Below are 22385 nucleotides of genomic sequence, written 5' to 3' on the forward strand. Positions count from 1 at the left end.
GTTTTACTTCAGCCGACGCTCATCAATCACCGCTATTTCGTTGCATCGCGGTGATTCAACGAGCGTCGCTGAAAGTAAAAAACTATAAAAAAGATGTACATTTACATCTCTATTTTATCTATTTATTTCTTACATCCGCGGAATTTGTAGAGAAAGAGTTCGGAAATAGCTCGATCAATATATATACGTACGTGTCGATCTTTCACAGATTGGATTCGTGTCTCCGAAAAAATTCACGCAACTTTATTTTCGTATTCTCGGATAAAATGGGAGGGTCACTTTTGAAATTTTCCTCAGCGGAATGACTTCGATAATGTATTACCAAAATTCTCAAACGTGTGAACTTTTCTTCTTCCAACGTGATTATATGAATCAATATCCCGCGAAGCTGAAACAAATGTTGTGCCACTTTAAAACTCGGAGATGAAAGAAAGGATACGGCTCATATTCGACCGTACGAGGTTCGGTTTCTTTCTTGTTTACTTCGAATTTTACTTCGACGACGGCAATTATTCCAGCTTCGAAACATCGTGATACGCAAAAACGAAGAAAATGAAGAGGAAATTCGCAGACGAGAAACTATGACGCAAGCCGTGTCGCCAACTTGAAAAATAATCTCACTTTACACACCGACAAAGTATCTCCGCATCTCCATGCTCAAAATTCGGATCAGGCTCGCTCCTGGGATGCGTAAAGGCGATTAGGTGCTGTGCTTGAGTGAAAATTAATACCGCACACCATGCAGAAATAAAAATAGAGAGAAAGGCAGAGAGACAGAGAGGAAGAGAGAGAAAGAGGAAGAGAGACCATAATAAGACAAGACACGATGAGCGGAGACGGCTCTAATTTTGGCGAAAGCATCGGTAAAGATGTTACATTTACAACGCGAGCTCCTCTCCCGCGGTGCGTTTGGCGTTTCAGCGACGTCTTTATAAATACGAGAGAACCGTGTTGTAATAAAGCAAATATCAAAGTCATAATCAGCGAGATTCTCGTTAGAGATAGCGAGGACGCTCGCAAACACGAGGATGGTGGTTGCCGAGATATTTGCGAACGCGTGAACTATATCCTCGATTAGTATGATCTTTGTAAATGCGCGATCCTCCCGCGGGAATACAAAGACCCACGGTTAATTCTTGTAAACGCGAGCTATTTGCGCACGTAAAGATCATATTTAGCGAGGATCCCGTCAATGAGGGAGCAGCGGCTCAGCAAACAGAGCCGCTCGCAAATACGAAGACCCATCCATGATCTCGAAACATTTCGCGGATGCGGCCCGCACGCGTTTCGATTATGCCATCGCACGAGCGAATGTTAGCGCCGAGGGAGCAAAGCGACGCTCTGTTAATAAAAACGTGCCGAATGAGGCTCTAACTGTTCTCTATTAATTAAAGTTGCGATACATTTCTGCGATATATACTGTCTGTATGCAAATCGTAACGTGCAATCGGAATTACATATCGTCGATAATGAAAAAGTCGGAATAACCGAAGAATTAATTAAATACATCGAATTAACGAGATTGTAAACACGCATCTGTAATTTGCGTTTCAATAATTTAATTTATGTTTTCGATGAAACGCGCGTCTTTTTTAGGAGAGACCGTACGTGACGAAAACAAGCCATTCCGCCCTCCGTTCGGACGTCTCAATTACTCCGGTTAATTCCGGTGAAAAAATTACATCGCGAGCTCAGCATATATAGTAATGTATATCCACGTATAATCGATGAAGAATATCAAGAAAAATCTCAAGACGATCTCGTTGAGTTCGCCTGACTCATAGAGCCGCCCCTTCGAGCGAGGGTGAGAGAAACACAGTGAGCGAGCGAGCGAGCGAGCGAGTTTAGCGGTGAATTAGTTACCTTCCACATGAGGTTTTTGTTAAGGTGGCCCCAAGTGGCGGTGGCAGATTTGGGGATATTGGGAGCTGAGGGTAAGAAGGCGTGACGTGCGTACGGCAGGGTGGCCACGATGTGAGTCTCGGTCGAGGAGGGTTCACCTGGCACCGTTACTGCCGGCTGCCTATCGACTATCGCCCAGCTTCGACCGGATACCAAGTACTGCAAAAGCAACCAATCCGCCGTTGCCCCTTTAACCCCTCGTTTACCGCATAAGCAAGCCCTGTCGTTGCTGTCGTTCGTGATACAGTGTTTAATGCGTGTGAATGAACGGATGTCGTCTAACCCGGATAAGTGACGATTAACGCGTTGACGATTCAACCGAACACTCATCTTCCGGCATACCCAAAATGCGCCGATTGACGAGTTCCTCGCACCCGAGTCGTAGGACTCGGAGGACGAGGCTTCGTTCGAGGGCTGCGACGTCTTATCTCCGCGACCCTCCGATTGAAATTACTGCGGCCGGAAGGAAGGAGCGGAAGGGCCGGGCGATCGATGAAGCGACGGGTATGAGAGACCTCGTGCGCCAATTAGGATACATAATTGTCTGGGTACGAAGGGAAGGACGCGCTGTTGTAGATTTCACGCGCGCGAGCGACACGAGCGAACACGTACGCCGGCCGGGAGATATGGGCCGTGAGCTGTACACATCCAGCGGTATCTCTCTCGCGGGCTACCGGAAGCGGAACGGATTTAACTCGCGCGGGAGCGAATCTACGACGTAGCGGCCTGAGATACGCGACGTCGGCACGCACGCAGCCGACGGTCCTCGGCCTCTTTTCCTTTGCCACCCCACCGAACCTTCCTTTCTGCCTTCCTTCCTTCCATCCGTCCGTCCGTCCTTCCCGCCGGCCTTCGACGAACGGACGTGGCGCGTTTGTTGCGCGAGGACGACACGTGATTGCACCTGTTTCGCGGCTCTATAGGGACGGGTCACGCGACCGTCGACCGGACTTCCGCTCGGAACGAAAGCTACGAGCCGAGCACGCATCGGAAAAAGAGTGCCGCACCGCGGTGTGTTCGGATAAATCGGCCGTGTAGCGCACGAGAGACGGTGGAAATCCCACGGCCCTCGAAGGATCCTCGAACGGGGAGGGAAAGGGAGTTGTCGAGCGAGAAAGCTCTTCGTGTAAAAAATTGAGTAATCCGAATGTTAGAGACGCGGCGGGCTCGAACGCGCGAATCGAGGGGGATTATAAGTTACTCGGGAGATTTGTATCGGAACTCTCTCCGCGGCTTCCGAAGTTTCAAGCAGCGGAGGAATCGTCGGGAACCGTGGGTGGGATTTCTTCGTGTGGAAATTTCTCCGGCCGTAAGAAAGATAGCTCTGTACTGTCTTCTTTGTCGAATAGTGCACCCGCTTAGGTGGTCCCCAATCGATGTGTCGTTTCGATACTTTACCTCGTTGCGTAGTTATGCGGTCTGACGTTAAATCAGCAAGACGCATCTAGCAAATAGGGATAAAAGAGAGAAAGAGAAAGAGAGAGAGAGAGAGAGAGAGAAAGAGAGAGAGAGCGAAAGTGGCCGGTGAATGAGCATGTGTGATGCGGTGGAGGTGTGACAGATGTAACGGATCGCGCGGATTTTCCTAGCCCGTACACCTTTCTTTTCTTTTCCCTTTTCCCGTCATTTTCCATTAAGCGGCTGATTGTGTGAATAGTAGTGAGTAGTAGTAGTGCTTGAGCGAGCATTCGAACGCCTTTTAACCCTTCGCACTTGAAGCGCCAATCCGATTATCTTTTGTTTTTATCCTCATCACATTAACGCAATCGAGCGCCGAGAGAGCGGGGATTTTTCCGAAAATTCCACCCCGAGTCAACTCGATTTCCGTCCGTCGCACTATTCCCGCCGATTGGAACGATTCAAACGGCATATTTTTTTCATATTTCATGTTAAGCAATAAATCCAACGTTTGAATCGACGAAAATAAATGTAAAATTTTCACCCGAACAACAACAACAGAGCGAGCGCTCGCTCCGTATGCATGCGTGCGCGCGTATATTACGCGTGTGTGTAAGTATATTACACAAAAAATATGCGTGATTTCGCGGCTTTCTGGGTAAATCGACCGATAGCGCGCGGGCGTGGCGCACATGCGAAGGATTAAATGCTGCGTGTTCTCCGGCGTGTGAAATGTGTCGACGGGTCCGATTCGAGGGGAGCGCATTTCCACCGCGAGCACAGTATCGCATCTTCGGGAAAGCGTTCTCGATCGATCGATCGCCCGTCGTTTGGAGGTAGAGAGAAAAAAAAAACAATCACTTAATTACTCGAGGACGACGCGCATCCAGGCGGAATACGGAAGTGCCGTGAAGTGCAAGAGAGCAAAATGACGTGAGGCGCAACGTGTGAGTGCCTACATAGAGTGCATCTCTTCGTACTTCGCCCTTCGCGTGTCTGGTTAGAGTTGAGAGAGATAAAAAAAAGAGGTCAGCTGGTACATTACGAATCTTTCTAAACGTATACCTTCCCCCGATCGCCGACGGAAGTGCGTTTGTTTGAAACCTTGTCCGTCGTAGAGGAACGGATCCGGTCGGTAATGTGCGTTAAAATACAGGTAGCATCGAGATAACGATTAAACTAAATTACATCTTTACACGATTCTCCGCAGCGATTAACCCTTTCAGTTGTAGATTATCCGACTTCCACTCTCGCCGATTCGAAGAGCGCATTTCGAAGTCGAACGTGAGCCGTCGAGCCCCGAATTTCGCGCGCAGATGAAAATTACGTTTCACCGTGGAAATGACGCGGCAATCTACTTTACTCGTGATTCTCGTCGAAGTATTGTGCAGTAAGTCTTATAACAAATCGACGCGGTGACTTTCTCACAAATACGACTAAAGGCGATATGAGTAATATCAGTCGTTAGTGAGCGGCTCACGCCGGCACTAATATCGCGAAAGTCGATTGTGAACGGAAGACTAATCGTCTCATCTTACCGACGAAATAACACTCGTCCGACACGTCGAAAATGACGACGACCAAAAGGGTTAACGACAGCTGTCGGTGGTGGTACAACGCAGCTGCGAAAGCCGCGCGGATCGTAAATCACGAGCGCGCGGATGTAACTGATGTTACGAATCCGCGCGCGCGCGCGCGCTCGTGATGTGACCTCCGCGTGAAATCGCAGCGTGCGCGTACCGTCTTTTACCTGATTACAGAGATTTTCATTGACGCTCCCCGGCAGAGATCTGAAATGAACGGCGCGAGTCGCACGATTCCGCGCGGCTCGCGCTGAGAGAAGGAGCGGGCTGGGGGGACGTAAGAGGGGTACAAAGTAGCCAGCAACCGCGTTACACCAAACCCCGAGGCCAGATAAGAAGCACGGAAATCACCACTGTTAGTAGGAGGTCTTGCGGGCGAGCGTGCTCGCGAGAGTGCGAATTCGAGTTGTGTTCGTGCTGTGCCTGCCTTCCGCCGCGTTATTTACAGAAAATGGGGGACACGTCGAGCGTAATCTCGATTCGGTAATCCGGAAAGGACGTCTCCGGTCGAGTTCATCTCTCGAAAAAAAAAAAAAAAGAGAAAATATGGGGCAGAGAGAGAAAGAGAGAGAGAGAGAGAGAGAGAAAGTGGGAGAAAAAGGAGCAGACTCTTTTGAATCGTTGGAAACTAATTGATCTATCGAGCGCTACACTTTAATTTACTCGGCCTGTTACACTCGAGATTATTCGGTGCTCCTGCTCGAGATTCTCAAAAGATTGCAGTTATCCGTTACTTGATATTTCAGATAAGAAATGTTGAACGATGTCAAGAGAGAGAGAGAGAGAGAGAGAGAGAGAGACAACCTTAATTGGAAGTACAACAAGGTCGTATTAACGAAGTGCTCGAATTAAATTGAGATCAAGAAGAAGAAGCGGCGATTCTCGTTACCTCTGTAACAAGCGTAAAACGATACGTTTGATATTAATCGGCAATCCAGTTAGGGAATTTCGTTTCACTAAAATTCTTGCAGCAATTCAGAGTAAATAAGTAACGGTGGAACGCTCGAGTGCAACGAAAAATTTCTCGCGGTGTGTGTTACGTGATTTTAAATATGATAAAATATTTATTATTACGAGCTCAAAATTTTCATCTCGTTGATTTGCAAATCTCAAATTGACTTTTTTAATAAAAAAAAAAAAAAGGTATCTGGTTGTAAGTAAACGCGGAATAAAGAGTGAAGGAAATGTGTGCAGAGCTTTGCGTTTAAATTGAATGGAAAATTTATCAAATTTTACGAGAGAGAGAGAGAACTTTCATTTGAAGTCAAGTCAGCGGGATACAATCGATACCAAAAATCGGAATTTTATTTTTGAAGAAAAGGCTTGTTTCCAAACGTTATGTAGTTTCTATATTTGTGGAAATTTTTAACATTAGTATTTTCTTCCGCTAACGTTCCTCCACAGCGTACATGAACACGTTCAACAATCTCTCTTCCGAATACATTTTTTGTTTTGCTAGTTTCTCTCTCTCTCTCTCTCTCTCTCTCTCTTTCTCTCTCTCTCTCCCCCTCCCTCTCTTCTCACTCTATTTTGTTGGCCAATTCTCTACGACTCTCTGAGCGCGACAGGGTCGAAAGAGCCGAACGGTTCGTTAAATACCTTTTAGCCCGCCGTTCTGCGAGTCAGTTTTTGAAGTGACTTACTGATAACACAAAAAAAGCTTTCGAGCACACGTCGGTTTCGAACGTTAAAGTCAGGTGTACGCTTATTACAAACATTCTTCAAAGCTGTTTTGCAAAAAAATATAACTTTTATCCAGTCATGGTAACTTACTGTCAATTTGGTTTATAGAATATTCGAGAAAAAAATGTTTATATTCACTTAAGCGTTATTGCATGATACTGTTGCAAATCACTTTTGAAAAGTAAAGATCTCTGAATTTACATAAATTTACATCTTTATGCGCGACATTTACGCGCTTTGGATTTTCGTTGTTTCATCGTACTAATTTGAACGTCACGTCATACGCGCGAAATTGTGATCTGAACAGCCACGTTTTACATTAAACGCGTAACTGTAACACGAACCGAGATCTATTTATACGCGCCGAGAGAATCGAGAGAGACAGACGGAAACAATGCGAGTCGCATGGGAAAACTGAGACTAGTCTTGACGACGTTTCGGTCGTGCCGTGGACAAGCTTGAGGGAAGGCAGGCTTGAATTTCTGAGCGGCAGGCAAAAAGTGAGCAATAATAATTATTAATAACAGACGGGTCACGTGTATTTGTTACTTGCAGAGCGAGAAAAGAATGTAGAGGAAATCAAAAAGGGAGGGAGGGAGAGAGAGAAAGTGAAAGAGAAAGAAATGCAATTTCCCGATACTCGGGAATCACTTTAATTCTTCGAGACATACGCGACTTTGTTACGTATGTGCTTGTTTGGCATTATCTGTACAGTGCCGGGAAATGTGATTGATTACGCGTCTCGCGATAACCAAGTATTGCCACCGTCATTGCTGTATGTTGAAAAAATGTGAGAGAGGGGGCGAGGAAGACGCACGTTCCCCTTGTCGACTCCTACTTCAATTTTGCCGCTACTCCGCGAGAAGATGCAGTAACCAATATTCCCGTGAAAGTGGAAGTATATTGAGTTTTTGCAAATATCGAATGTGTCTCTGTAGCGTGTCCAAGTGGAATTCAATTGATTAACCAGCTCTCGCGAAATCAGATTCGAGATAATTGATTTTCCTTCCCCGATAGCCCCGTATGAAAAGCCCTAAGTCTCTTTCTCTCTCCCAGAGCAACGTCACATCGTGTCATTTAAATGTATTACTCTATATTACTTCGCCACGCATATTTTCAAGTTACAAGAATAAGTTCTCATTCGATTGAACACGGCTAACGTTCGCCAATCCAGGGCACCGAGAGTTGAGGAGATAAAAAGGAAAGCGCGATGCGATATTTGCAAAAACGTTTGCGAGAAAACGTCCCGGTTATGAAGCGCGATGAATGGCCAAACTTCCGGAATATCGGTCACTGTTAACCCCGCGGAGCGCGAACAGCTCCCTTTCTCCGCTTCGTTATCCGCGTATCTCGGTTTGGTGTATAAGCGGCGTTTGGATACCTTGCTGAGCGGGATGCCTATTGTGGTTGCTAGGTGCCATCATGTGCATCTGGTGTGCCCCGACCGGCGACCTCAGCGACAAATTGTTCAGGTTCACGTTTATCGAAAGATTCGTATTGTTACAGGTGGCGGTCAGGTTGTTGTGATTGTTCGGCGGTGACGTGGCGCCGCCGGCGTTGGTACCCACATGGTTGGCGTTGCTGGCCGCGTGGGGCGACAATCCGGAGCTGTCGGTCGTCGGGGCCGACGGGTTCGACGAGGTGTTGTGCGAGGCGAAGTCCTTGCCGCCGTTGGCGCCGCCGGCGCCGCCGCTGCCGCCGGTGGAGCCGGCCGAGCCGCCCGTCACCGTCTTCGAGCATCTCAGGCACTTCGGCAGCCAGGAGTGGCGGCGGACGAACTTCCGGTACTCCTTCCTCACCTGAAAGAGCGAAACAGAGGCCCACCCGACCCAACGAAACGTGTTTAACGGTGCGTGAAAGAACTAAGGCCCGTGCGAGATAGCGTGCGAGATGCGTCGGCCGCATCGAGTACTACGCGCGGAGATTGCGGACGGCCTCGTAAGATCGAGAAGAATCGCCGAAGGAACGAATTCGCTGATGATACCGAAGTAGAAGCTTTTCCACACTTCCCCTTTATCGGCTCTGCCATTCGCTGATTTTGGCGAGATGCGTAATCAAAAATGTCGACTCATCACTAATAGCAGAACCGCCGCAAAGGTTGTCTTCGTATTCCAATATTTCGCACAGATACTTCGTACGAGAAAATGTGATTTGATAAAATTACGATTAAAACACTTGAAGAAGGTGTAACGAACACATATATTTCTTTCGTCCCTTCGATTGCAACTCGATCGTGGCTCGCGTTGTAACGCTCGCCTTCAGGCAAGTTTGAGGAGGCCGTCCGCGACGATTCGTGAGTATACAGTGCGATCCATGATCGGAGAGCAAACCTAGTGCCGATTTTAACGAGAAATTAAAATAACAGCGGTGCTTTTCGCGGTGGCAATAAAAAAAGGAAACAGAGTCAAATTCTCAGGTAACAAGACAACTATAACAAGCGAACTACGGGTAGCGAGAACGCGCGTAAATAAACGGCCAATTACTTGTATTGCCACAGCACTTTATTAAACAGATCATTTTTTTTCCCATCTCCATGTTCTGCGCTTATATTCGTGAGCGGAACAGTACGACGTTATTGTTAACATGACTACATCGTCTCGACGATGATATTGATTAGCATCGATTGCATACAATCGGCGGTATAATACGTTTATATAAACTTATGCGCTAAAAAGTTCTCGGAATCTCGGAAAAATACACATGAAAATTTATTACACATAAAAACGGAAACGACGGTAATAACGGCTCATTGCAACTCGCAAATCTCACTCTCTGTAAGGAGCGATCGAAGAAGGCTCGCATCAATTTTTCCCAGGCAACGAAACACACGTAGTACACGCGCTTTGCTTCGCGAGTCACCTCCAAAAAAGAAGGATTGGAGGAGAGATCAAGCCTCGCGGAGGAAACCGTGCGTATCGACGCGAAATCAAGTTGCGTTCTCGCGCGAAAGGATCCTTCTTACTACACGCGTAGGTAAAAAAAACCGCAGCACATATCTTTACGAAGGATTTCTTTTCGAATTTTGTTGTCTGTACTTCTCTCTCCGGGATACATATCCGGCGTTGTAGCCGGCGCGCGATCTAAATCAAGGCGGACTTCTGCGCCCCGACGTATTCCCTTACCTTCTCGTTCTGTACGCAATGGAACACAAAGATAAACAGCCCCTGGAGACTATTCAATACGGTGAAGATGTACGCCATCACGACGGACTCCTGGTTCAAGTAGAGGAGCCCGAACGTCCAGGTCAGACCTAGTAGAAACACCAGCACGATAGCGCCCCGCAGCCAGGCCCTGATCAGAAGATACAGAATAATAAATTACATCGGCGAACGGCGAGCCAGCCTTCTGTTGTAACAATACAAATCGCGACGGCGGCGCTTAAAGAGGACCGACGTATCCCCGAGAGCGCGGCGGCTTTAACGGAGGCGCGATGTCGAAGTCTCTCGTGAACGTCGTCGCGCGCGCGCGCGCTCCGCGAAATTTCGGGATTGATCGCGCTGCTATTCGAGTTCTCCGGATCGTCCCGGCGAATTAGCGAGCGACCGGAAATAATAGGTGAACCGACCGTTTGGTCTCTGGTAGAAATAAAAGCGAGATATATTTTCCGGGATAAAAAGGAAAGAAAAGACAGTGCCAATGGCGAAGCTCGGGGCATTTTCGCCTTTATACGGGGTGGTCGACAATTATCTTTGAATCCGTGCAAGTAGAACGGATTAAACTGAAACAGGAAAATCATGCACCATTCTGCAAAATTCGCGACAGTTAATGAGAAATTAATTAATCACGATGGGCATTTCCATTCTCCCGTTATCAATATTTAATATAGTAATGCTTTGCTCCACAGCTTTTCTAATTCTTTACTTGGTATTACCAAACAAAAGAGCATAGAAAACTTTCTTGATTACATTGAATTTATATTGATGCAAGGATTTTTTCACCCAATTCAAGATTAAAAATTTTCTAAGAAGATTATAATATTCTTGCTTATATTTAGGAATATCTATTCGTGATTTAAGACTAATTTGTTTTCCGTGAGCGAATGAGCGTACGGGAAACGGTAGACCGGATTCCGTAGGTAAGATGGCTTCGAGTATGTAAAAGAATAGCTTACTTCTTAGGATCTCCTAGCAACGGCAATTGACAAATTTCGGGAGGCGGAATAAAGCAGCTTATGTTTCACGCTGCTCGCTGCTCCCTGCGTTACCCGGCCTCCCGAAATCAGCTATCACTCACCGTTGCTACGAGATCCTAGGGAGTAAGCCATTTTTCTTACATATTCGAAGCTATTTTTCTTTGTACATACCTACGAAGCCCGGCTTACCGCTTCCCGTACGCTCGTTCGCTCACACAGATTAATTAATTATCCACTAATTATTGGGAATTTTGTAAAATGGTACGTTACTTTCCTATTCAGTTCAACCCATTCGAAACATTCCGGACACCCTGTATCTTCGCGCTCGCGTCGAATCGAGAGACAGTCTTAGCAACGCACGATTCCATTAACCGCTTTCGCGGGAAGTCGCGTTCGCTTACTCCGTTTGAAGGGCGCTTTTTTCTTAATAATTTCCTCCGTTCCTTCATAAATTATTTTCTTTCTCGTGGAAGGAAACGATTACGATTGATTCCAAGCTGCCTCGCTCGATCGCTCGCGCTAATGCTCGGCATTAGTATATCGCGACGTCGAAAGGGGGGGGAAAAAATAGCGCGACCGTCACGTCATGTGGCGTCCGTCGTCGTCGTCGTGAGGCACGCGACGCTTCGCCCCGCGTCGCCGGGGTGACGTTTAAGTATTGCGACATTATACTCCGGGGCTTTTATTTTCGCGAGCAACGCGACCGCCGCTTTGAGCGTCGCCGGGATCGCGAGACGTCTTATCTAAACCGTTGTGATTAGAACGTGGCGTTACACAGGTAGGCGGATATATCTCTACGGTACTTCCACGTCTATCTACTTGTAAATCAGGCGTAATACCCGAAACTAAGGAGAATACTACATGCAGCGAATCGTCGTGTCTACTCAGAGGAAGTGCAAGTGACAGGATATAAATATAACACAGATGACATCTCAGTCAGTATGTATAATCGAACGTCGACTTTGGCCATTAGAGGAACGTCGCGGGTCGACGTTGAAAATTTCCCTCGTGACACAATTGAGAGCTCGGTTAGAAATGCGACCGTTCTCTCGGGCAAAAATGGTTTTCACCTCTATCGTTTTAATAGCTTCGCTCGAGACATGAGCAGCACAAATGATCTATAGTGAAAGTATATTAATTATAAAAACATTGCACTCTATTATTAATCACATAGATGTGCGAAGATATTCATGTTGCGACATAAGCGAACGATAAGTCAAGACAAATGGAGACTCAGATCGTGAGACAGACAATAATATTACAAATGAAGGAGGAAGTGCACAATTATTGTATATCGCCTTTCAATTTAATTCTTATAAATAATTATAAATAACTGTTTTGACTTCTCGTCGTGGTATATCATCAATTTGAAATGTGTCAGAATAATATATACATATTGATATTATACAGAAGCCGACTTTCTCATAGCCTTGATATGCAAAATTAGGTCGCTAATTAGGCATCGCGTCTATTAACTTGACTTTGAAGTTCATAAGCGTCAAACATACACAGCGTGCCGTTGTCACACACTTATTCCTTGAACTGCTGTAACAATTAATTATGTTACGTGCGTGAACACTTGCAAAGCTGCTGTAAATCACATTTCCTGTGAGTATCACGGTATCACGAATACGGCGAGTGTTCCGATGTGATGATGTGATAGAGACTAAAGTCTACGGGCTACGTTCACAAAATCAGTGTGGATATGATACTCGGATAGCTCAATCAAAATGAAGTGTGGACCAAAGGAGGAGAGAAAGAAAGAGAGAGAAAAAAAAACTTCAAAATAAGACGGAATGGTAACGAACGAGACGAGCGGATGGCGATTAGTGATGATGTTAACGGTATATGACGGGTGAGTAATAATAAAAATGGTAAATATCTTACAAGTGCGCTTGCAATTTGTTGGGAAGAGCATTCTCTTCCTTTCCACTACCAACCAACCACGCCATGCAGAAGAATGTAGAACAGTGTAGACAGAAGTGGGTAGAAGATTTAATACAAAAAATGAAACAAGACAGCAGTTAGGTGATTGTTCCGGCACCATTAATTAATTGATTATAGCTTATTCTCTGACTTTGCAATGCTCGATTCGCATTACTTTCCGCCGAGCGCGGCGTTCCCTCACTCGGCACAAGAAAAAAAGAAAAATGAAAGAAGGAAGGTTACACAAAGGTTGAAATTCTTAAACACATCGCGAGAAACGTCATCCGCAATAATCCGAATCGGGATTGCAACAAATTCTCTTTCTTCTTTTCACTACCATCACCAAATCGTTCATACAGTTTTCTTCAAAGTTTCGTAAAAATCGAAGAGGTATCTATCCGCTCTTTTTTTTCTTCTCTTCTAATAATAATCAACAAAGATTTACCGGCTATGTTTCCGTAAACAAGACCCGTCACTTAAACGCGGCGATATACCGGGTGTTCCCCAGGAAAGAACGAATAAGTTGAAAACAACACAATTCTACAATGCTTTACTCATACGGTTATCTATGAAGTCTATCGAATTAAGGATTCACAGATACAACGACCCGTGGGATTCGAAATCTATAAGAGACGGTAACAGATCTATGAGAGCTAATGGAAAGCTACGGACTGGAAAAATCTCGTGCCTTTAAGACGTTCAATCGACGATCACTACGACTTGTTCGAAATCTGCTTCTCGGTGTGATACTTATCTTAGCCACGAGACACGGAATCGTTTTCGAAATCGAGAATCTCACGAAACCGGAGAATCGGTGAATCTACGCAACTTGTGGTCCGTACCACTGAAAACCACTTTCGACAGTCATCTCGGACGGACTTTTTCGGCGCACCCCGCATACGTACACAACAGTCTCTGCATGACAATATCGAACGGATATACTCGTGTATATCTTAAATGACAATATATCATAGCAATACAGTGGTGTGTCGAACGAACGAAATCTGCGGTCATTCCAAACACAGGACTCATAAAACCAAAACCAAAAAAGTCAGCATGGCCGCCAAAAAGATGCGTGACAACAAGATCCGCGTTCGGGAGATCTCTTTAAAGCGAGTAAAGCTTGCGAACGTGTAAACCGAAAGCACCAAACAAACATCTCGACTGCTACGCTTCGACGGGAGGATCAAATCTCGAACGTGACGGACAACGGACGGACTCTCGACTGGTAATATATGTATATATAGATATATATATATATAGATATGTACGGCATATATATATACAGTTCGCAATTCACGGTGTGGTGGTTTACTATGAACAGGCTACGAGGGACCACTTGTGCTTACTTTGCGCTAGCTAAGCGGGAGTGCTCCTTGCTCTTCATCGCCACGGTGGTGTTTGTGTGCCGGCACATCATGTAGATCGCCATCGTCAGAAACACCAGATTCGCCTGCGAACAAAGGCGGATTAAATCAATCATCGTTTCATTCCCCGGTCGCCGTACGATCAAGTTAAAGTCGCCCTGAAACGACGTGTGGACGCAAACTGGGGCACGAACGATCGCGAGAGCGAATGACTCCAGTGTCGGTTTTTTGATCAGAGTCGATCGATCGTTCGCCTTGTTTAGCTAAGTTAATAATGAATTTTAGCTAGTTACCAGTATAACGAGTAACACGGGCCCAACGAAGCTGAAGATGAAATAATTATCCGCCCGTAGCCAGCAGTACTGATCGGTACCGTAGCTGAGTGGATCGATTATGCACGAAATTCCAACCACCAACAGCGGTGCGCCATATGCAACCAGATAGTACCATCGGAGCCGAGATTTTTCCGCCTCGAAAACCTCAATCAGCATCACGTATAATTGGAATCCTGAAACGTGACGTGTAATCCCGTGATTGTATACTCGCAGCAATGTAAATACCGCGCCTATCGTAAATGTATACACACCTAAAAAGCTATAATTATGTAATAGGAGTGTCGCGTGTTGTTTATTGTTATTTCACAACGAATTATAAATGCGGCTCGTCGCGGTGCGACTCGACCATCAACGACAGAGGGTTCTCTTATAGAACCACCGCAGTTTTGTTATGGAGTTCTTTCGCGAATAATAATACAGTAATACGCACGAAATTCTCATTATCTATACACAGAATTCGCCTTGCCGGGGATTTCTCGACGAGATCCAATGAGATTCATCGTATAGTTTCGTAATATAGAATTATTACGAAATCATTAATTTTTTATAACGTAATTTGCACACGATATAATAGGTAACGGAAAAGTTGCCGTCTTGCCTTTGATTAAAAATGACAAAAATGTGAACTAACCTTCGAGGAACATCCAGGCGAACGCGCACAAAAAGAAGAAGTGCAGCAAGCCGGCGACGATGCCGCAGACGACCCTCTGGTTCGTCTGGCCGATCCCGCAGACGAAGAGTACCTCGGCTATCAGCAGGCACACGCAGAGGTTCTTGTGGATCGTCGTTCTGTCCGACTGCAAGCGGGATCGCCGTGGGTGAGTCGAGTGAGACAAAAAGTCTCGTCGTTCCGCCACAATTCGCGACCGCCGATCGATCGATCGATCGCGCGCGCATACATTACCTTCAGCCCGCGAAATAATTGAAACGTGAGAATGGCCAGGATCAGGCAGACGACGGAAATGATGCAGCCTATGTACGTGATGATCTGCAGCGCGACCTGATGAGCGATGTCCAACCTGACGGCGTGCACATCCATCAGCACGGCGAAGTTCGTCAGGTGATTGCACTCGCACACGGTGTGAGTCTCGTTGGTCTTCTGTATGTGGCATCCCTCCTCCGACCAGGCGCTACGGGAAATAAGATATCGCGTGCAGAACGCGCATTGTGTTAGCGCGCTGTCGATCGTTTTCCAGCCGACGAGAGGCGCGTAGATATTCGCGCGATCGGCAATTTCCCGGCCGATTTGCGGACGGTTTCTCCTCGTCAAAGAATCACGAGAGAGTTCACGCGGCACTGAAGGGCGGGTGATTTTAGCGAATTGCACTGACCACGATACGGGTGAATCGCATCTCGAGACCTTATTCTTTGGTTAATTTCAAGTAATCCGTTCGATCGAGTATCAAGTTTCGCGCGTTCAAGTTCTTCGATCGAGTTCGGCCAATCACGCGAATGAACCAGCGAGAGATAAATTTTATTTCCCTTCTCGGCGATGCGCATCGCGAATGTACTACATTGAGTTTCCAGACAGTTTGGAGATGTTTAACGAGAGAACTTGTTTCTCAAAAACTGGACCGTCGGTTGTGTTTCTAAACTGCGTCGAGAAAGAAGTTCAAACCGTTTTGAGACTCGGCACTGTACGAAGCGGCGCGGAAAGCGCGGGGAGAAAATTGGAAATGGAGAAATAAAGAGAGGACGTCGCGAGAGACGTTGTCCAGGATGGTAACAGAATCGGCGGGCGAAGAAGAAGAAGAAGGGCGAAATTACCTCAAGATGTAATCCCAGAAGACGCAAGTAGGGTTGGTGACGTTCTCGACCGCCAGGTGTCTGAAATACACTCGGACGGGCTCCGAGAGTTGTATGTGTCGGCCTTTTCCCAAAGATGCCGAGATAACTTTGCTGTTGAGGAGCCTGGTGGCGTTCCTACGCTGCTGGGAATTGCCGTTCGTGACGACGGACGGCGGTTCCGCTTGCGGCTGCAGTATCTCCTCGAGCCTGTCAAAGGCCATGAAGACCAGCCGTACGATGCCGGACTGGCTGTTGTCCAGCAGAGCGGCCCTGGTAAGTTCTACGCGATCGTTCGAGACGGTCCACTTCTGCAGGGCGGCCTCGCTCGGGAAAACTTCCAGCTCGTTGTCGATGTTGCGCGCGTCCAGTACGCGAACTTCCATCACTGTGGTGGAGACACGCACGTGGGGTAATTAGGCGAGTAAGTTTACTTCTCCCTCTCTCTCTCTCTCCCTCGGCGCGGTTAACGCGCTCCACGAGGATTCGCGGAAGACGCAAATTACATTAACGGCAGGACAGCGGCTCTCGAGGTCTCGTGTGTGTGTCTGCGTGTATGTGTGTGGCAGACACTCGAATGCACCCCGAGAGATTAACGTCTATCTTTTCTCCAGTATCCAATAAATTAATTTTCTTTTTAATAAATCAATCACTCTTAATAAATAACTTAACAAACAACGATCCCCGGTGATATCCTGGCCGAGGCGGGATCGGCGGGCCGAATCACGCGAAGAAACGCGTTTGATTTTCTCGCCGCGCGAGGAAGTTCTCCGCATTCCGCCGCAAAATGAACGATTAAAGAGGCCCGATCGCGCTATCAAACAACCGCCGGGAAGGAGGACTTAATGCGCTTTCGATTTTTCTTCCGCGAGACGGAGGACGTTGCGCAGCATCCGACCGGCTGTCGCTCATCAACTACCCCCTTTGCCCTCTCCCGCTCCCCTCCTCCTCCTCTTGGCACTTTTTGCTCCTCGTTATGCAGTTTATCAGGAGTGCATCTGATGACGCTACGATGCGCACGTATACACCGTGCGCGGCTCAATCGAGCCGCGACGCACTTCCGGGAAGTAAATCAAGTCGCCCGTAATTCTACCGCCGTTTTGTAATAATAATAGCTCGCGCCGCATACCCGGCCGGATTACGTTGTAATCCGGCCGGGTACGCGGAGAATTACGATGGATTCGGATCTGTATTTTATCTATACCGGAGATTACCGGGTGTTGGGTGAGCGCGAGCGATATAAATCATTCGATCGGGCCGCGCGACGAGCGCCGAAGGCGAACGGAATGGTGCGTTCGCGTTGCGTGACTTTCGAAACACGCCGGGGCACACGAGAATGGAAGCGGAGAGGGAGGAGAGGGAGAGAGAGCGAGGGTGGAGCGACAATTCTCTAGTTGAAGATATATACTCGAGTATACCGCCGGGAATTCCGAGTTGTTCGACGCGAGAAGGGCGTGAAACGGATAATTAGCACTAACAGATTAAATCGCTCGCGATTTACCGCCCGATGGTGATAATAAATCGAAGAATTACCGAGCAGGAATTCGCAGCCTCGAGAGATGTGCTCTTTTTCCTCTCGCCCAGATAATGATCTGCTTCTTTTCGTTTTTTGTCTCGCGCGTTCTGAATTCACGCTCGACAACGACGTAACGGTAAGGCCCGTGCAAAAAGTGCACTTCTTCTTCTTTCCGGGCCGCGATCCTATTCAGCTTCGCGTTAAACACGGGGAGGTGCAAAAAGGAGCGAGCGCGAGCATATTCAAAATTGTATCCTGTAATTACTTACTACGTACCGTAAGTGGCGAGAGATGACAACTTAATAAAGACGGTATTGAGGCGCTTGATGACCCGGCGTGTCCGGAGATGCACACGCGTAATGAGAATGCATATTCCGGTAAGTCGCCGCGGCAATTACCAATAATCGTTGACAGTACTCACAGATGTTTTTGTCCTCGTGCTTGATGGTCTTCTCGTGCATAAGCGTGTCCGCCAATAGGAAGGCGTTCTCCTCGAGGCCGATCAGCAGCGACGTGGCGACTCTCATCTGATCCTTGTGATCGAGATCCTTCCAGGACGCCATTTGCGACTTGTCGAGAAGATTGCTGCTGGTCCTCACGACGCCCTGCAGCAGCTCGGTGACGCTCACCTCTCTCTGATTCGGATCCTGATACGTCCTGATGTCCAGGGCCATCTTTTCGGCCATGTTCTTGATGATCTTCGCGGTGATCATCATGTCGCCGCCGTACAGGCCGCGGCTGTTGTTCGTCACCTGCGAGAGCTCCCGGCTGATGCCGAGGATCACGTCGCCCTCGCTCACGCGGTTCTCCAGGGTGGTCAGCCAAACGGACCGGCACTCGCTCAGGTCCGGACTGTCGAGGTGCCAGAAGGCGGTGTCGTCGCGCACCAGACACCGCCACCTGGCCAGACCGTTCGCGCCGCCCGGGCAGCTCTGCACGGCGATGTCGCCGGCCCTGGTCGTGTTCCACGACAGGTTCCTAGCCACCACCGGGGGGCACACCTGTCTGCCGTAGTCGTACCACTGGCCGTTCGAGCTGGACTCCGGGTACAGTGTGCTGGGTACTGGAACAATATACCATCGTGCGCTCGATCACGCTCGGGTCTCAAGTAGCCGGCTCCGGTTAACGGCCGCTAAACGGCCCGGCTAATGCGATACCGGCGTCGCGACGTCCTCGGGGACGAACTCGGCGTGCAACGACGCGCTGCAAATGGAATTTCGGCTCTCCCTCTCTCGAGAGACAATACGCGGACTACCGCCGGAAACGGACGCGCTCGTCGTGAAGCGATCACGCGGAACGAGGAAGAAAGGGAAATAAATAAATAAAAAGGAAAGATCCGAAACTGGTCCGTCTCTTGACACCTGATCGCGCGATCACGACGACCGTAATGCCCGAGTTCGCTCATCCATCACGCTTACGGCGCCGCTGCTGCGACACGAGCGTCTTATCCTCGGACACGCGAGATGTTTGATAATACGGCAATACGAGCGGAAAATAGGATACAGTTTGTCACCGTGTAAGATTGTTGCTACGGTTGTCGTACACGATCGTCGGACGCACTAATTGACTATCGACAGGGCAGCCAGAGCATCTCAGGTATTGCCCGTACGACGGCCGAAGGCACGCCGGACGATCTTGTCGGACAAGTGTTCGTAACGGGACCGTGCGAGTCGGGGGACAACTATTTCCCCGAGAATGTGATTCCGCTTTCGAAATGTTCGCGGCCCCAGGGGGGTTTCGTCGCGCGAGTAAACAGCGCGCGGCCATTCGGTCGTATATTTATTTAGAAGCGTAATAAGCGTTCTCCCGCCTCTCTTTTCTCTTCCGAAATGACTCAGGCCACGTACGCGGCCCGAGAGAGATCGACTCGTCGTTATCCGACGTGGCGCGCGCTATATCAATGTCTAATGTTTCCTCAGATGACGGGGGAAGGGAACTTACCGGTGGTCCTTCGACTGGTTCTCCATGGAGAGAAGGTGGACGTTGTCGTGGCTTGAGTGGTCTCAGGTATAATCGGCGGTATCGCCGGACCATTCGCCGGTGAACCGTTCGCGGGAGGTATTAAGCCCTGGTCCTGCTCGTCGACCTCGATTTCGGCGAAGGGCCTCGTCGACGTGGGGCTGCAAACGGCGGACGATCGTTATTCTCAATGGCCCTCCGGATGCGGGACTTTACGACGACGATCGCATCTTGGATCTTAGTCGCGCCCGATACGAATTAACGACGGTGAGGGCAAATGTTTGTTCTCCCGATACACGTATGACGATTGAACGAGATCAATGGCCCCGGCGATGAGGTGCGAGGCGAAGACACATTTTCCTCGCTCCTCGACGCAACCGCGTTACTCGTTCCGCTGCTTCTTTATGAACACGCGCGAATCATACGACGGTAATCCGTGCGAGTGAAACAGCGAGCGTAGATGGCAAAATCGACGATGTCAGATATTAATCTGCTCTTCCTCTTTCTCTCGAAAAGATTGAATCTTTTTACTATTCCGATCTCTCGTATACACGCAGAAAATACAGCGAGTAAACTGTGGCTTTACACACACAAACGTGATTTCAAATTCACTTATCCCCTTCTTGGGGGATGCTGGAAATAAACCGCGCTCGTCTATAAGTAAGCGTCTTATTTTAAAGCAACGTTCGAATCGTTCGCCATTTAACCCGCTAAACGTCCTGTACATCTTAGATTCCGTTATTTTCTTATATTTATGTGGCGGACTAACCTCGCCGGTGTCGTTATAGGCAACGTTGGAGTGGACGGCGCTGGTGGCTGCTGGGGCGGCTGCTGCGCCGCCGGTGTCGTAATCCTCGAGGGAGGCCTGACGGTCGGCTTAGCGGTGCTCCAGACACTCGGCTGCGAAGTTATGAACCACGGTGGACTCGGCCGGGACGTCGTCGTGGTGGTGGCTGCTGCAAACGTTTCGTCGAGATCGTTTTAACGAGAATGAAGGGAGGATCGACGAGACGTGAGACAGGTGAGGCGAAGCGTGGTGAGAGGAGGACACAAACTGAGGAGCTTTCGCATGGGAACGGAGGATTGGGAAACTCGTTCTCCCGACCGAGCTTATCGGTTCTCGAAGACTGTAAGAGTATAATTAAGAAGGAAAGTGATTTCGCAGGCAGGGAATGCGGGGATATTTAAAGCTTTCGAGAGGTCTCCCCGGCTTAGAGGAATATCGAAGTGGGCCTCTCTCTCTCTCTCTCTCTCTCTCTCTCTCTCTCTCTCTCTCTCTCTCTCTCTGTATATGTCTCTTTCTGTCTCTCTTGCGCGCGGTTTGATACGATATGGGGGCGGAAGGCGGCGGCTTATCCTCCGCGTCGAATTTATATCGGACTCTTGTTAATCATTCGATAGAGTTTGAATGAACTGTCTGTACTTTGCGTATATTTCCAATAGACCGAAGGGAATGAGATATCCGCGCGGCTCGGAGGATATCGAGTTACTTTCTCCTCTGTTTTTCTTGGCTCGCTACGTTGGTAAGGGCTTATCCGCTGTATCGGATTTATACCGGATTCTTGTTAATCGTAATCATTCGATAGAGCTTGAATAAATCTCCTTTTGAGAACGGCGGGAGATACGGAGGTTGATATGGTGAATACAATAACATGGGAATTTTATCGCCGAAGATATTCTCTCGATGCGGTTATAAATGATCGAGATATTTTTACCGGAACGGAAATTGAATAAATCCCATTTTAACGAAAAGAGATCATAAAGAAATATAATGGTCTTTCTCGACTTGTGACCAGTTGGATGATCTATCGCAGAGTTTTATTGAAATAATAAAAAAAATATTATTAGCCAGGAGAAGCGTGCACCATTAATACCGCCGAATATTTTTAATGAAGCTCTTGTCCGTCTACAAAAGCTCAGTTGACAACACAGCGGCAAAGATGGAGTTTAACAAAAATTTACTGCGCGTTCTTCGTAAAATGTCTCGGCGTTTATATGTTTCGAGCAAACGTGATTAGAAATTTTGTGGATAATCAATTCGCGTATAAATCGTTCGTGAGAAGAACATTTCGCGAATAAATGCTTCGAAGAAACGAAAGAGAAAGACACACACACACACAGAGAGCGAGATTAGACTGCACAGCTCAATATCGTGACTATATCTGACCGTCGAGGAGAAAACGATCTTTAACCCAAGATGGCGATGGCAGTTAATCCCAGAACGGGATGGTTCGCGTATTTCGCGGCACTATCTCTATAGGGGTCATCTTTATTGGCCAGTGGGATACTGGTGATAAGGTAAAATACCGGATGTCGCCGATGTCTGTCGCCGATAGTCGCGCGCGCGCGTGCGAAGGTACAACAAGCACATATGCGTTCACGTGAATCGAAGCGAGAAATAATTGACTTTTACCTCTCTCACAGTCGCGTTGGAGGCTACTAAGGAGATCCGATTATTCAAAAATATGTATATGTATAAAAATTATATAGATATACACATATATATTGATGCCGCAAAAATGCAGTCCGATATGTTGAATCTCCGCGAAAATATGGCACACGAGAATCAGGGAGAAAAGTAAATAGAGAGGATTTTCGGGTACCGCTATTGGAAAATGTTGATGTACCGGAGCGACGTGTCATGTTCATGAAACTTTATACTATTAACCTTTTCAAAGATACTGACACTGTGATGCGTTTAGTCCAGTTTTTTTCTCTTTTCATTTCAAATGTTCTTAACGAGGATATGACGAGCAATGCAAGTAACGTGAATATAAATAATCCATAAATTCCCCGATG

General features: G+C 47.6%; 1 protein-coding gene across 5 annotated transcripts in view; it reads right to left on the reverse strand.

The window, feature by feature from the left end:
* LOC106747017 (latrophilin Cirl-like) overlaps positions 1-22385 on the reverse strand; it is a 362126-nt gene that overhangs the window by 5870 nt on the left and 333871 nt on the right. For 2 of the 5 annotated variants that reach the window (XM_014624249.1, XM_014624250.1), the window contains exons 5-16: positions 20356-20542; positions 19569-19747; positions 18049-18690; positions 16094-16499; positions 15231-15456; positions 14958-15123; positions 14285-14499; positions 13974-14077; positions 12586-12630; positions 9689-9857; positions 8135-8365; positions 1864-2061 (exon numbers count right to left, since the gene is read on the reverse strand). In XM_014624249.1, coding sequence (XP_014479735.1) covers positions 1864-2061; positions 8135-8365; positions 9689-9857; positions 12586-12630; positions 13974-14077; positions 14285-14499; positions 14958-15123; positions 15231-15456; positions 16094-16499; positions 18049-18690; positions 19569-19747; positions 20356-20542 — 2768 coding nt within the window. Of the gene's footprint in view, positions 1-1863; positions 2062-7947; positions 8366-9688; positions 9858-12585; positions 12631-13973; positions 14078-14284; positions 14500-14957; positions 15124-15230; positions 15457-16093; positions 16500-18048; positions 18691-19568; positions 19748-20355; positions 20543-22385 lie in introns of all 5 variants that reach the window. The other 3 variants (XM_014624251.1, XM_014624252.1, XM_014624253.1) reach the window with 3 other exon arrangements.

This window comes from Dinoponera quadriceps, unplaced genomic scaffold (assembly GCF_001313825.1).
Source record: "Dinoponera quadriceps isolate SergipeBrazil2010 unplaced genomic scaffold, ASM131382v1 scaffold2088, whole genome shotgun sequence".
Taxonomy (NCBI): domain Eukaryota; kingdom Metazoa; phylum Arthropoda; class Insecta; order Hymenoptera; family Formicidae; genus Dinoponera; species Dinoponera quadriceps.